This window comes from Hyaena hyaena, unplaced genomic scaffold (genome assembly GCF_003009895.1).
Source record: "Hyaena hyaena isolate Hyena2069 unplaced genomic scaffold, ASM300989v1 scaffold_573, whole genome shotgun sequence".
NCBI classification, from domain to species: domain Eukaryota; kingdom Metazoa; phylum Chordata; class Mammalia; order Carnivora; family Hyaenidae; genus Hyaena; species Hyaena hyaena.
The window spans coordinates 542,443-558,621 of NW_024081211.1; the positions used below are offsets into that span (position 1 = coordinate 542,443).

The 16,179-nt window shown below is 35.8% G+C and overlaps 1 protein-coding gene across 3 annotated transcripts in view; it reads left to right on the top strand.

Annotated features, from left to right (window-relative positions):
• Positions 1-16,179, top strand: part of ZDHHC21 (zinc finger DHHC-type palmitoyltransferase 21) — a 77,907-nt gene that overhangs the window by 12,212 nt on the left and 49,516 nt on the right. For all 3 annotated transcript variants that reach the window (XM_039256581.1, XM_039256579.1, XM_039256578.1), the window contains 4 exons: positions 2,705-2,902; positions 4,191-4,289; positions 11,846-11,957; positions 15,014-15,152. In XM_039256581.1, coding sequence (XP_039112512.1) covers positions 2,749-2,902; positions 4,191-4,289; positions 11,846-11,957; positions 15,014-15,152 — 504 coding nt within the window. In that variant the 5' untranslated portion in view covers positions 2,705-2,748. The remainder of the gene's footprint in view (positions 1-2,704; positions 2,903-4,190; positions 4,290-11,845; positions 11,958-15,013; positions 15,153-16,179) is intronic.

Consider the following 16,179-nt stretch of genomic DNA (forward strand, 5'->3'; position numbering starts at 1 on the left):
ATAACTTTTTAAAAAGTTTTTTAAATTTAATTAATGAATTAATTTTTTGAAAGAGTGTAATTGGGTACGGACAGAGAGAGAAGGGGACAGAGGATCCAAAGTGAGCTCTCTGCTGACAGGCTGACAGCAGTGAGCCCAGCGTGGGGCTTGAACTCACAAACTGTGAGATCATGTCCTGAGCCAGAGTCAGATGCTCAACCAACAGAGTCACCCGGGTGCCCCTTAATTTTTTATTTAGAGAGAGAGTGCAAGTACAGAAGCGGGGGGCAGAGGAGAGAGAGAGAATCCCAAGCAGGTTCCACACTTAATGTGGGGCTCAATCCCACGACCCTGGGATTGGGACCTGAGCCAAAATCAAGAGTCTAATGCTCAACCATCTGAGCCACCCAGGTGCCCCTGGATAACATTTACTCGTCTTTTAAAACTGAACTCATATTTCACCTCCTATAGGAAGTCTTGCCCTAATTTACCTAGTGTCCACCCTCCATGCCTCCGGTGACATCTTGTCCACATCTCTGGAACTCAGCATGTTCTTTTAAATCTTATGATTCTTACCCCAACTAGACTATTAGTTTCTTTAAGCAAAGACAATGTCTCATTCATCATTGTATCTATTATAACTTGTGTATAGTGGAGGCTCTGTAAATAAATTTGTTCAACTGAATTCAGCTCATTGCCCTAACGTTGAAGTCTTACGGAAGCTTTTGGATCAGCTGCTCCTAGATACCTGTCAGCTCTATCAAGACACCTGGGGAGCATTTTAAAACATTTTATTGGTTTTTGAGCTTAACTCCATAAGGAATTAGGATTCAGTGGATCTAGAATGAGGCCTTTGAATGACTATTTTAAAGAGCTTCTCAGTTGATTCTGGTTTGTTAACAGGTTTGAGAAACATTATCCTGGTTTATTATAGTGTTATTCCATTGTATTTTCTGTAAAAGGTGCCCCCTTGACCTTCTATAGTAATTGTTTAAGCTTATAAATTATACCTACTAAGGTAGGGATATATTTTAGGTCACATTTTTTGGTACCATAAATATTTTTAACACTCATATGATACAAGCCCCATTTAAATAGGAGTTTCCTTTTTTTTTCTTTTCAAATTTTTATTTAAATTTTAGTTAGTGAATATACAGTGCAAAAGTATGGTTTCAAGAGTAGAATTCAGGGGCGCCTGGGTGGCTTAGTCGGTTAAGCGTCCGACTTTCACTTAGGTCATGATCTCGCGGTTCGTGGGTTCGAGCCCCGCATCGGGCTCTGTGCTGACTGCCAGCTCGGAGCCTGGAGTCAATTTCAGAGTCTGTATCTCCCTCTCTCTCTGACCCTCTCTTGTTCACGCTCTCTCTCTCTCCTAGAAATAAATAAAAAAATTAAAAAAAAAAGAGTAGAATTCAGTGATTCATCATTTACATATAACACCCAGTGCTCCTCCCAACAAGTGCCCCTTAATGCGCATCCCCCACCATTTCCCTCATCAACCATCGAGTTCTCTATCTTTGAGAGTCTCTTCAGGTTTGTTGCCCTCTCTCTCTCCTCCCCCACCCCCCGACATGTTAATCTGTTTTCTTAAATTCCACATATGAGTGGAATCATATGGTATTTGTCTTTCACTGACTAACTTATTTCGCTTAGCATAATACACTCTAACTCCATTCACTTCGTAGCAAATGGCAGGGTTTCATTTTTTTTTTATTGCTGAGTAATAGTCCATTGTATATGTATGCAAACCACATCTTCTTTATCCGTTCTTCAGTCACTGGATGTTTGGGCTCTCTCCATCGTTTGGCTATCGTTGATAACGCTGCTGTGAACTTTGGGCTACATGCACCCCCCTCTGAATTAGTCTTTTTGTATCCTTTGGGTAAATACCTAATCGTGTAATTGCTGAATCATCTAGTAGTTATATTTTTAACCGTTTGAGGAACCTCCGTATTGTTTCCCAGAATGTCTGCACCAGTTTGCATTCTCACCCAACGGTGCAAGAGGGTTCCCGTTTCTCCACATCCTTGCCAAGATCTTAAACAGGAGTCTTCTTGAATTGATAGTAATAAGATTAGTTGGGCTTCGTTCCATGATTTTAAATATTTTTGGCAATTTGTAAGTACTTTCCTCTTTTTATAAGAATTTTTCAAAATGATTTTTTAAGCATTGTATTGTGGCTTAAAATTTAAATTGCACAAATCTTAAGTATACAGCTCGGTTAATTTTTACATATGTGTGTACCCTTGAAGCACCGCCTAGGTCAAGATATGGAACATTACTAGCCCCTCAGAGTTTCCCTTCTGTCCTTTCTGGTTAGTAAACACCCTCCCACCTCACTGTTTTGACTTGTGTGAGCATCTGTTAGTCTTATGACTAAAAGTTCTAAAACATTTTGCACATATCTTTTGACACTTGGTCTCATTCCCTCCCGGGCTTACATAAGGAATTGCTGGGTTCAGGACAGACTCGTGCTTAACCTTCAGAAGGTATTGCCAGTTTATACTCTGATAGCAATTCAGAGTCGAAACTAGAATTAAATTATGTGAAGCTTATGATGAAACTTGAATGTCCTGAAACCTCTCTGTTTCCCAATGTGTTTCCTTTTGTCAAAAATATACAAAGAAAACTCAGTGTCATTTTATAGTTGCCAGGAATGGAGTTTTGTTTTAGTCAAATAGTTTTTTCTGTGTAAGTAACTTTGTTCTGTCTTCCCCCTCTGTAGGGTCGTCTCCCTTGTGGGTCGGCAGGCACTTGGAGGACAGCAAAATGGGCCTCCGGATTCACTTTGTTGTTGACCCACATGGTTGGTGCTGCATGGGTTTGATTGTCTTTGTCTGGTTATACAATATTGTCTTAATTCCCAAGATTGTCCTCTTTCCTCACTATGAAGAAGGACACATTCCAGGCATATTAATAATAAGTAAGTTTCTGATCTTTTTTTCTTTATATAATTAAAGGATTTTCTCACTGTGAATGTTTTTGGAATATAGTACCGCTATTATAACCTTTCTTTGAGTATTAGTGTTATTCATGTTAAGTTATTTACTAAATAAATTGTAGAAGTTTTAAGAAGACTGGCTTTTATACATTTTGTAGGGTTACATAAATGTGGTTATCTCCTTATCTAACTCTGCAAAATATATTAAGGTCATTTTGTTTAAAATGAAACTGGTGCAGTAGTGCTATTTTGTGTGTGTGTGTGTTTTTAATGTTTCTATTACGTACTTATTTCAAGTGTGGGAGGAGTTTTCAGAATGATGATGGTATATATTACTGGGAAATGAGAATTTCATGATGGAAAAATTATGATGTTGATTATGATAACACTTTGCATTTCTGGATAATTATTTTCTGCTGTAGTTCATTTGGTGCTGGCTTGCTTAGGATTAAAAGGATAAGATTGAAATGATAGAGTTTACATGTATATGGATGGCATTCACAGTTACCTGGTACATTATGTCATTTTGACCTTACAAGTGCTGTGGGAAATACGATCTCTGTTGTACAAGTGATAAAACTGATCAGTACCATGCAGTTGGTCTTGGAGTTAGTGCGCAGACCAAGTTTCCTATTACAGGCATGGTACCTTCTCACAGCCCCCCACTGCCTTACCACATGTCTATTTTTTATTCATTTAAAAGGTAGAATTATAATGGGTGGATCTGTTTTTCCTTACCACTGTTTTTCTAGTTATTCTTTTAAAAACTCAAAATTTCTAGGTTCTTTATTTTCACATTATGTAAATATTTTAAGATTTGTTGAAAGAAACAATTGAATGTCACTAACTCCAAGTAATTTTGAAGTTAGCCAGTTAGAGGCAATGAAGGAGTTTCATTGTAGGATAGGTTTTAAAATGCTGCTTTGATTCTGTCACATATAGTACACGTAGTAATTAAAAGTGAACCCCTTCATTTATGCCATTATTGACAAGGAATTTGTAAAAAAAAAAAAAAAATCTGATCCATATTAAGTTTATCAGTTATTATGCAAAACAACATTTAAAGGTGATATGTTTGAGAAAATCCTCTTGGCAGTATTATTTGGTGAATGAAATTGATCATTTAATTTTTCCATTTATTTTTTGAAAATCATTTATCCTGATGGCATTCATGAAAATATACATTTAAACGTTAAATATGCTTCTTGATAAAATGTTTTGAAGGATAAATGACTCATTTATTTACTTAACTTTCTTATTTGTTTCCAAGTATTCTATGGCATTGCCATATTTTGTCTGGTTGCTTTAGTGAGGGCCTCAATAACTGACCCGGGAAGACTCCCAGAGAACCCTAAGATTCCACATGGAGGTACGGCACTTTTCAGAATTATCAGTTCGACTATGCCTGCATTATTTTATCTTTGTGAATACATTTTACAGCCTTTAGTGTGTGCCAGTTACATATGTCATCTACAACGTTCTTCCAGTCTTTTCTCAAATGTTTTCTTTCTAGACTTCTGTCTTTATAATTGCAAATCCCAGCTGACTCCTGTGCCCCTCACTCCCTGTCTCTTTGTGTAGTTTACTTGTTCGCTTGTTTTTGTCTCCTCCCACACTGCATCTGTAGAGCCTCTGTGAGGGTGTAGATTTTCTGTTTTGTTTTCTTCATCTGTTTGATGCTATATCCTCAGTGCCCATCTCTGTCATTCAGTAGGTGCTGGGTAAGTACTTGTTGAATGATATATAATTATCTGATATATCTTAATTTCATAAAGGAATCTTTTTGATGGTGTCCCTCACTTTGTGTATGATATTATAAAGAGAATATTGCTTAGAGTCAGTATTTGTAGTTTAATGATACTATTGCCTGTATTTTTCCAAGTTCTAACAATTCAGTGAAAAATTTGAGATCTTTTATTCTAGTGTCCATTGAAGGTAATTTAGGATTAGCTTATTGTACAATAACCATTCAAATCACAAAAATGAAATTTGTTGCTTGTTTTATTGCGAGCTAGGGATGGTAACCCTCATTTACCCTCTTTCCTCAGTTTCACTTCTTGATCATTTGTCATATAAGCTTTGAGAGCTCTCTGTACTTTCTTCTAATGAGAGATGTATATGACTTTGTGCTACATTTGAGAGTCACAGTACTTCTTATAGTACTTCAGTGCTTTCCAGACTTGTTGCACATTTGAATCCATGGGGGAGATTTAAAAAATTTCAGTGTCCTGATCACATCCCATATTGATTTAATCAGAATGTCTGGAGATGGGAATCAGGTATCTGTATTTTTTAAAGATCCCAGGTGATTGCAGTGTGTCAAAAAAAAAAAAATTGGGGAACCTGTTAAGTCCTTCTGAAATTAGATTACTGGCATGTCACTTAAAGAGTCTTCCTTAAGCTCCTGACTCTTGTTTTTTGAGGTCTGTCATTTAGGGACACACTTGGCTTTGCAAGTCTAATGATGAAATGGGAATGATATGACACTGATATCTGCATGGCTGTGGAAGTTTCTGAGGATTGTGTCGAATATTTCATTTCTTTAACTTACAGAAGACATGTCACCGTCAGCTAGGTGTGTGTGTGGGCGCACACGTGCACGTGTGTTTGGGCGGGGAGGGTGGCAGTCTGCAGTTTGTACAGAGTGTCATGTCTCAACTAGTCTAAACCAAAGGCTCTCTAACATCTTGGTAAATGTTTTGCCTGTTTCAACTCTAAAACCCCGTATTTCCAGAAAACTAGAGAAGCAGGCTTTTCCTAACTCCTGACCCATTTCTTACAAAATCTTTAGTTTGCAGTGGTCACTCAGATGCCTACATGTATCAGATACTGCAAATCAGAGAAAGGGGCCACAAAGGAACTTGAAAATCTCCTATCCAAAGGCAGCAGCCGCTACTCATCTACACTGAAATTGTCACATAGGCCCTGTATTCCTAGATCTTAGAATTTTGAAGAGAAAACAGAGAATCTCAGTTTTTAAGAGAAATTTTGAAAAATTTTAAGAGAAAATTTGAAAAAAATTGATAACTAAAAATGTAAAAAATATTGGTTTTAAACGAATGCTAAACAAATTATGTGGACCCATCATGTTACCTTTAGCTTAGGGCCCTGGTGACGGAAGACTCCATAGCCTCTGGCTGCTATTTGGTTGTCTGCATTCTATCTGATCACAGCTGACGTTTGGCCTGTTTTTCTTCACTGAGTTCCGAAGACTTATCTTTTGCCCGGTTGAAAAAAAGACACTCATTTATCATATTTTAATGTTTCCAAAGTCTTTTACTGTCGCACGTCATTTGATCCTCGTGGTAATTTTACAAGGTAGGTAGACCGAAAAATCAAGAGTGTGGACTGTCACACAGCAGGTTGTTAAAGAGCTGCCGTGACATCTCAATACGTGTCTCCATCATCTTGTTTACCATGCATCTGTACAGAGAGGAATAATTTTAGCCCTTTTCTCACCTTGGTTTTGATTCTGGGAGAAATTGAAGTCATCATGTGCTTTGTGGTGATTCCCTGATTCTTTTGCGAATATGGTTTTAACTTAGTAAAAAAATACAGGATTTTAATAGTGAAAAAATAATATAGCATGACTATAGAGTTGGGGCCGTAAAAAGTGACATTTACTCATCCTTGTTTTAAGGTTGAGCAGTTTTATATAATTGGGTTCTTTAGGAGAGGGAACGTAAACCCCAGCACTTTTATAATTTTAACCATGTTTTAATTGAATTTCCCTGAAATATTTTACATCCCTCTCTGTTTTTTTTTTTTTTTTTTTAAGTAGAATAAGTTTAGTATTAGTGTAACCCTCCAAATATACGAGGCAGTTTGAATATAAGAGAATGTTGCATTGTCTCTGCAAAGATTCCCCAGAATTTGATTCTTATAAACTTTTGGGTGTGTAAATGAAATAGTCAAATAAAATCATTAAGTGTCAATTTCTGTTACTGAAATTAATCACATGCATGTTTGAAATATACAAATATTATTTTATATTACATTCAGGTTTTATGAAATTTTTTTATTCAGTCTCTTTAAAAAACAGCTTTATTATGATTGATATGCCATTTGATTCACCCATTTAAAGTGTACAATTTAGTGATTTTAATATGTGCATAGAATTATGCAACCTTTACTAAACCAGTTTTATGAATGTATGTATGTAAGTAAGTAAGCTCTGTGCCTAGTGTGGGGCTTGAACTCCTAACCCAGACATCAACAGTTGCATGCTCTTCTGACTGAGCCGACCAGGTGCCCCACCACAATCAATTTTAGAACATTTTCATCATCAAGCTCTTCCCTTACATGTTTGACTTTAGTGTTTTTGTCATTATTAGAGCCGCTTTGAGTAGAGCTGCCCTGTTACAGTGCAAAATCCTCCCAAGTTTTAAAAAATGTTGCACATTTAAAGTTTGTGTGATAATGTCCCTTGAAATTTTACCCCGAGCTATAGGGATGCATATGCTATTAACGCTCAGGGGTATGAATTCACTTCTAGTTTTGCTTTGCTCCCAGTTCTATCTCTTTTTGAAGGAGATCTGCAAGAGACTTCCTGTCATTTATTTTCTTCTTTGGCAAGTGATTCTGTCAGGGAATCTCTGTGAAGAGCCAAATGTTGTATTGATTTTGGTATTTTCAAGTTATATTTTTCTCCCTAAAATATTACTTTGTGGTTTGAAATACAGTAATTGAGAGGGCCTAATATACAAGTCTTTTAGAAGTCTTAAATAGAAGGTGATTCTTCTCTTCTAAGGATAATTAAAACAATTCCCTCCCCCCCCCTTTGTATTTATTCATGCATTTGTAGCATTAAGAGAATCCCTGCTTAAACTGAGGGTTGCTGGAGGGGAGGTGGATGGGGGGTGCTAAGTGGGTGATGGTCATTAAGGAAGACACTTGTCGGGATGAGCAGAGGGTGTTGTATGTAAGTGATGAGTCACTAAATTCTGCTCCTGAAACCAGTACTACATGGTTATGTTAACTAACTTGAACTTAAATAAATAACAAAAGATAATAATAATAAACACACACCCATATACACAAAAGAGGATCCATGCAAAACAATGTGATCATGTTGACTTAGGGTTACTTAGGTTTACTCATTTTCTTTGATTTGTTTTATGTTTTGATTTTTCTTTCCTTAAAAAAAGTCACTTTTTCATTTTTCTTTCCTTTAAAATTTTCCTTTAAAAAAGTCAGTTTTCAATTTATCTATAAGTACCATAAATTAGCAACTGGAGTCTCTCCTATAGGCTTTTTTTAATTTAAAATTTTTATTTTCATCACTTACAAATTGTATTTTGCTCTCTGATTTTTTCCCCAAAGGCTTTTATTTTATATTGAATGGCTAGTGCAAAAGTCTTCAGACCTTAGAATATATCGGTCACTAAGGTCATTTTTTTTTAATGGCTGCGTAACATTTTATTTTAATTTATTTTTTAAAAATAGTTTATTGTCAAGTTGGTTTCCATAAAACACCCCGTGCTCATCCCCACAAGTGCCCCCCTCCATGCCCATCACCCCTTTGCCTCCCCCCCCACCCCCATTAGCCCTCAGTTTGTTCTCAGCATTCAAGAGTCTCTCATGGTTTGCCTCCCTCCCTCTCCCCAAGTATTTCTCCCCTTCTCCCCCATGGTCCTCCATTAAGTTCCTCCTAATCCTCCTATACGTGCAAACATATGGTATTTGTCCTTCTCTGCCTGACTTCTTTAGCTCAGCATAACACGCTGTAGTTCCATCCATGTTGCTACACATGGCCAGATTTCATTGTTTCTCATTGCCATGTAGTATTCCATTGTATAGATAAACCACATCTTCTTGATCCATTTGTCAGTTGATGGACACTTAGGCTTTTTCCATGTTTTGGCAATTGTTGAGAGTGCCGCTATGAACATTGGGGTACATGTGCCCCTATGCATCAGCACTCCTGTATCCCTTGGACTAAGGTCACATTTGAACATGAATAAACCTTAAAGGGAGAAGATCAAGAAATGGTTTATAGATATGTAGGATAGGTTAAGGTGGCTGGATTTTTATTCTTTAAAAAAAATATTTTTTAGATATTTACAGTAGTGTGTTTTTTTCTTTGTGCTCTACACACATAGGTGTATATGTGTGTGAAAGTGTGAGTTTTTCAAATATATTTATCATTTTAGATACTTGTATAGTTTCTTAAATTTAGCCAGACCATAGATGGGCCAACTCGTCTTTACTGTAAAGGGCCAGATAGTAAATATTTTCTGCTTTATAGACCATACAATCTCTGTCACAGCCCCTCAGCTCTGCCACTGTAGCCCAAAAGTAGTCATAGATAGATAATCTGTAAATGAATGGGCTTAGCTGTGTATGAATAAAACTTTATGTGTGGACACTGGAATTCAAATGTCATGATTTTTACATTTCATAAATTCTTATTTTCAATCACTAAAAATTGTGATCACTGTAAAAACCATTCTTAGCTTATGATTTGCCTGTGGAATGTAGCTTGCCACCCTGTGGTCTAGACTGCAGAATTATAGGCTTTCCTCTGACCATAGTCAAATGCTGTCTTCTTTTCTGAGGGTATAAAATTTAAAAAAAATCTTTGTTTAAAGTTTTCCTTCTTGCTCTTACCATTAGTGTATTTCAATTTTTTTAATAGTTTATTTATTTTTGAGACAGAGATGAGTGGGGGAGGGGTAGAGAGAGACACAGAATCCGAAACAGGCTCCAGGCTTTGAGCTGTCTGCACAGAACCCGATGCGGGGCTCGAAACCGTGAACCGGGAAATCATGACCTAAGCTGAAGTCAGACGCTTAACTGACTGAGCCACCCAGGCGCCCCACCCCATCTTTTAGTATTATTTCATTTCAAGTATGAAAGATTTTACTCTAAAATATCAGATTCTGAAATGACCAGTAATGAATATGACATATTTATATTTTAAGGCACTGGTTTAAGACAAAGTTTTTATGCTCTTTTTTAATGAAAATTGGCCCATCAGGGAAGATCTACTCCCTGACTATAATCTTTGCAATATGTAAATTCAGGGTTTTAACATTAGGGTGTTTGGGAGCATCAATGGCTAAGTGGGAAAAGAGAGATCTGCTTATGATACTGTATTATGCTACATGTGAAATGAGTTTCTTACAGTTAAATGATACTAGTTTATCTAAATTAATCTTTAGTGTTGCCCTCTCACATAAGTTTTCATTAAAATAAGAACTGTAAGAAGTGAAAAGATTTTTTTTCTTAATTTTTTTTTAACGTTCATTTATTATTGAGAGAGAGAGAGACAGAGACAGAGACAGAGCATGAGCACGGGAGGGGTAGAGAGAGGGAGACACAGAATTCAAAGTGGCTCCAGGCTCTGAGCTTTCAGCACGGAGCTCGATGTGGGACTCAAACTCACAAACGATGAGATCATGACCTGAACCAAAGTTGGACGCTTAACCGACTGAGCCACCCAGGCAGCCCAAAAGATCTTAATTTGATACTATTATTATTGATTTCTAAAGCAGAATTTTTCATAATACTTTACTACATAAAATTCTAATATATTGATTTTACTATTGTTATTGAACTAAAATAATGGAATTAAAATAGGATCTCTTTTTAGAAAATTGAATACTACCTAGTATTATCTTCTTTTACTCATATTTGAAATCTTTAATTTTTTAAAATTTAAACTTTTATACTTTAGCAGGTATTTAGTCATATGTGTGCTAGAGTCATACTTTGAATCTGAATATTGAGAGTTAGGTTAATTTTACTATGCCCATGCTTTTAACAAGGTTAGAGTGTAGTTTAAACGTAGTGTTGGAGAAAATGAACATAGGTGACAGACAGTTTAAGAATTCTGTAAAAGGAAAGTTCCATTTTAGCAAATTTTAAATGGATACATTCTGTATAATAAAGTGATTGTCTTTGTAGATGACTTTCATATAGTTCTTATGTATCTGATTAGAAAAATATATACTGAAAACAAATGACTTTTCTCTTTATGATAACTGTAAACCTAATGTTTTTTAGCACGAAACTTAAATGTGTCCTCTTTAATTACAAGGTAAAATAAATTGCTACTTGACTGTAGGGAAGAATTTTGTAAAGAACTCCCTTATTTCCACTAAATAATAATTTTCTTGTAATCTTCTTTATTTCTGAAACCATTCTAATACCTCCAAGCCTCTCCTGTAAACAATCCCAAATGAATTTATTGATATTAAAAATATAAAATGGTTGGGAGGTGGGAATGCTATCTCTGTTTTTCTAATGAGTTTATAGGATTGATTTTGATTTCTTAGTCTATGAAACCAGGATTCAGCACTATTTATTTTTTAATAAAATTTCTAGAACTAAATTTGTTTACATAAAATTCTTTTTAAATATAATAATTTGCTGGGGCGCCTGAGTGGCTCAGTAGGTTAAGCGTCCGACTTCAGCTCAGTTCATGATATCACGGTTCGTGGGTTTGAGCCCCGCATCAGGCTGTGTGCTGACAGCTAGCTCAGAGCCTGGAGCCTGCTTGGGATTCTGTGACTCCCTCTCTCTCTGCCCCTCCCCCACTTGCTCTCTGTCTGTCTCAAAAATAAACATTAAAAAAATAAATATAATAAACTTGGTTATACTTTTGAGTTTTGAGATTTTACTTATAGCAATATGTCCAAAACCCAAATACATTATTTTCTGTCGTTTAGTTTGACTATTAAGAGTGTCTTACTCTTATAGTGTTTAAAATTAGAAATGTACAGAATAAGACTTTCATAGAGTAGAATAGCAGTATTTCTGGCAAACTCTCACAGTGAAGATGTAGAAGAAGAAAAATTTCTTGGACATATACATATATATATATGTATATATGGAGGACTTCCTAAAAATCTAAACTGTTGTTGCTAAATTTCAACATTACTCTTTTGCCTTTATTAAATGGATTTTAATTTCCTTCTCTAGAACGGGAGTTCTGGGAATTATGTAACAAATGTAATTTGATGCGACCAAAGCGTTCTCATCACTGTAGCCGCTGTGGCCACTGTGTTAGGAGAATGGATCATCACTGTCCGTGGTAAGCTATGTATGATTTACTTTTAGGGGAGGAAAAAACAGTGAAAAATAAATCTTAGGACTTAGTAGATTTAAATAAAAATTATAATTATGCAGTTTTCAAAAATCCTTTAAGAAGGATACCATTATTCTATCAGATTCTATCAACTTCCAAAGTCCTTTTTGCACAGAGATCCTATCTTTTCTAACATAGAGATATTTGAGTAGAAAACTGAGAATCAGATGCACCTAAGCATCAATAGAATTGAGATGGTCGTGTTAAATGAGGCAATGTTTATAAAGCAGGTAGTGTAGTATCTGACACATAAAAAGTGCTTAAATAGTAGCTGTTAGAGTTTCTAACTGTAATAAATGATATACATTCCATTGTTTGTATTTCTCTTCCACTTGTTTAATAAAAGAATAACGTATTTCAGATACCCTGACACCTTATGTCACCCCCTTTAAGCCTTTTTCAATAGTATGTATTGGACATAGGTATTAAGATTACATACGTGCTGGATATATAGAAGTGGTAGTTCGCTGCTTCAGCTGAACTGCTGACATTTTTGGTCAATAGGGGGCTCTCTTGTAATATTTTAAAAAATGGTTCTGTTGAGTACTAGCATTTTGAAAACAAATGCTGTGAGAATTCTGCATTGTATCTCATTTCAAAGCTGTCACGAAAATCTGTGAGCAAGATATTGTATTTAATTCTGTTTTCCTAGCATGGGATCTCTGTATAAATATTTAAACTAGTATAGTGTAGCACTTTGTAAATATATCTAAATACATATATATTTGTGTTTGTACACACATACATGCGCATATACAAAGTTAACTGCATGATGGGCTTTTTAAATTTATAACTGCATTTATCTACAGTTGACTTAAGGGCGGAGTTTAGCTTTGTCTGCTAATGCTGATCAATTTAGAGTTTCCCATATTTTTGATAATTTATTTTGATAGCATAATTTAAGATTTGTTACCAAGCTCTTAGTGAAAATTTGATTTTTAGTATAAATTGATTATTTAAGTAGAAAGTAATTTCCCAAGATTAGGAAAAAATAAAAGCATTTTTTAAAAAAGCTTAGATATTAGATAAAAGCTCTTGGTTACTATCTAAAAAAGCTTATGATTGTCTGATACGATTAACAGAATAGTGTAGTGAATTAATATATAGTTGATATTTAAAAAATATGCTTTGAATTTAAACAGACTAATTCTCTGAGATTTTCTAAACCTCAGTGATCTGTTTACAACTATAATAGTAATAGACTAAAAAGAAAAGGCTAGGTAAAACATGTATTATTGGGTTAGTGGTAATCACACTGAAAAAATTGTATACCCTTTTTTTAGAGTACTGTTTCTGATTGATTAATATATAATACACGTTCAAATTACAGTTGGATATTGATCCTTCCTATGAAAAGAATGCATTATTTTAAGCTTTAAAATAATCAACCAGGAGATGTATTGCTCCTGTAGAGATTAGCAATATTCCTTATTTATTTTTAAGGGATAAAGACTAACTTGGTGACAAAATGTGCTTTTAACCTAAATTCTGAAATTGGGGTGAGCTCTCTGTTTGTTGGCTCCTTCTCTGGTTTTCGTCAGCTTCTCAGAGTACTGGTGGGAAGAAGAGTGGAAGTAGAGTTGGAGGTAGGAAAGGAGCGTAGACCAACAGCTTTAAATATACTGAGGGACTTTCCTGATTGAATTCCTTAGTAGAGCATTGTGGAGATAGAGGGTAAGGGAAGTGGACAGTGTAAATTGCAAGCAAAGAGAATTTTTGATATTTTCAGAAACTGCATCATCTTAGCTGCCTGAGAGCTTTAGATTTGGAGGTCAATTCTCAGGTCACCTTGAGATTTTCTCTATTTCTGGCACTGATTTCTCTTTCTGAATAGTTTGTTACTGAAAAACTCGTACATATAGACTGAGCACCTTAGTGTTTCTTAAAGCTCTCCAGTTAAGAAGGATGCCATCATAATAGCATTTATGTCTTACCTTGGGGCAGGACGAGGAGAGTGGGGCCAGCAGACGTCAGGGAAGCAGCGGCTCTGGAAGAGTGTGTTGAGTGCCCACACGAGCACACTTCTCACTTGCGAGAGAAAGCCCTGCTTGCGCCTAGCAAAACCCAGGCATTTTCACATTTACAAAATATGAGAACTTAAGTTTAGAAAATGCCTCTGCAGGTTTTCCATTTAGTTCTATATCTGATTTCAAAAAATAATCTCAGTGATACACCTTAAAAACAGCAATTTGTTAGGAATTGAGCCTATTGTATCTTTTGTTCCCCAAACAATGGCAGTATAATGCTATAGTGAAATGAAAACATTTGTAAAGGTAAATGATAGTTTGGGACTAGGGTTTTCTGCTGGAATTATAAAATATTTGAAAAATTGGGGCACAATAAATAAATTTTGGAACAATACAGTCTTGAGCCTTGAAAATTTTAGGATCATAATTTTAATCATTTTTCCTGGTTATGGTTCACTATTGTCATAGTGGAAGTGCAGCTCTAAGAATTTATAAATACTTTTGGCTATGTGTTTATTTTCAGCAACTAAGCATGGATTTTAAAAGTAAGAAAAATTATGACTGCTTTGCAATAATGTCAGAACGGCAGGCTTAAGTTGTTTTACTTCAAATCGTTCAAATTGTTCTCCACAGCTGGAATGGAAGAGCGCTGTAGAGAAGGTTCTTGTTTTCTTGGCTACTATCTCTTCCTCTGGCAAGTGTCTTAACTCCTTTGTTCCTGTTCCCATATCGATGAAACAAGGAGACTGCCATCTGCTCTTCCTGCCACACTGGGTGGTTGTGAATTGAAGGCAGATCATCTTCCAGGACTTCCTTTTCGTCAAGTAGAAAGTGCTTTCCAAACGGGAGGAGGCATACTTATAGTGTAGCTTTTCACATGCATGGTTTGCTTTTAGGTTTAAGGGACGTTAGCATACCTCCATGAAGTTAAGTATACTATGACGTTGTTTGTTTTTATTTTTAGGTTTACCAGCCCTGAGATTAACATTTTATTAAAGTTTAAAGTACTGTTTCCGTTTTCATTTTTCTCTTCAGGATTAACAATTGTGTTGGTGAAGATAATCATTGGCTTTTTCTGCAGTTGTGTTTCTACACAGAACTTCTTACTTCGTACGCACTGATGTTTTCTTTCTGCCACTATTATTACTTTCTTCCACTGAAAAAGCGTAACTTGGTAAGAAATGTTCATATCCACTGATGTTGGAACAGCTGTAGCATACAGTTACTAATGTGTGGTTCCTTTAAGTGCAGAGGATTGGAAACAAAAAACAAAAATATACTCCAGACTTGGTGAATTTGAAAATGTATTGGGGTTGAGAAAGTAGACCCTAATCTGACATTCCCTTTTAACCAAATCCATTTATGATAATTTATTAGTGTTGAGTGGCTTTCTTTAAAAAGCAACTTAATGAGGTCTTTCAATATATATGTTTTGGTTTAAAAATATCTACAGTAATGAGAGAGAAAGTGAAGAATGTTAACTTCTCATGTCTTTGCAGGAATAAAAATGGACTTTAATTTTTTAAAGTTTCTCAAGGGAATGTTAAGTTTTTGAGAAAAAAGGACGTTTTTCCCCTTGATGTCTAACAATTATGATAAGAATTTGCAAGGTCCTATAAAAGGTTGTTGTCACATACACCATTGGAAAGAGTACTTTTCCCATTGTATACAGGAGTAACAATAGATCTGAGTAAGACTTGCCCCAAATAGTGCTGTTGGGGTGATTAGCAGCAACAAGTCTTAAGTACTTGACAAAGTATCCACACCCTGCTGTGGGCATGTTGTTTCAAATCTCACTTTAATGCAGGCAACAACCACGTGAGGTGGGTGCAGTTTTCCCATTTTTGTAGATGAGCAAACAGACTAATACAGATTAATTAAGTAGTGACTGAAGGCACCAAGCTAGTAAGCGAGTATTCAGCTGGTTTTAGTTGTAGAGCTGGGATTTCAATCTGCTCTTGTGTTTTTGAATCTTATCCTCTGTGTTTTATGTGTACAATTGGTACTTAAGCCTGATCTTGTGCCTAATTTGGACTTGGATTGTGTTTTTGAAATAATACTGTGTGTGTGTGTGTGTGTGTGTGTGTGTGAGAGTGTGAGAGAGAGAGAGAAAACAGACCGAGAGAGAGAGAGAGAGAGAAAACGGACCGAGAGAGAGAGAGAGAGAGAGAGAGAGAGAGAGACCGAGAGAGGCAGACAGA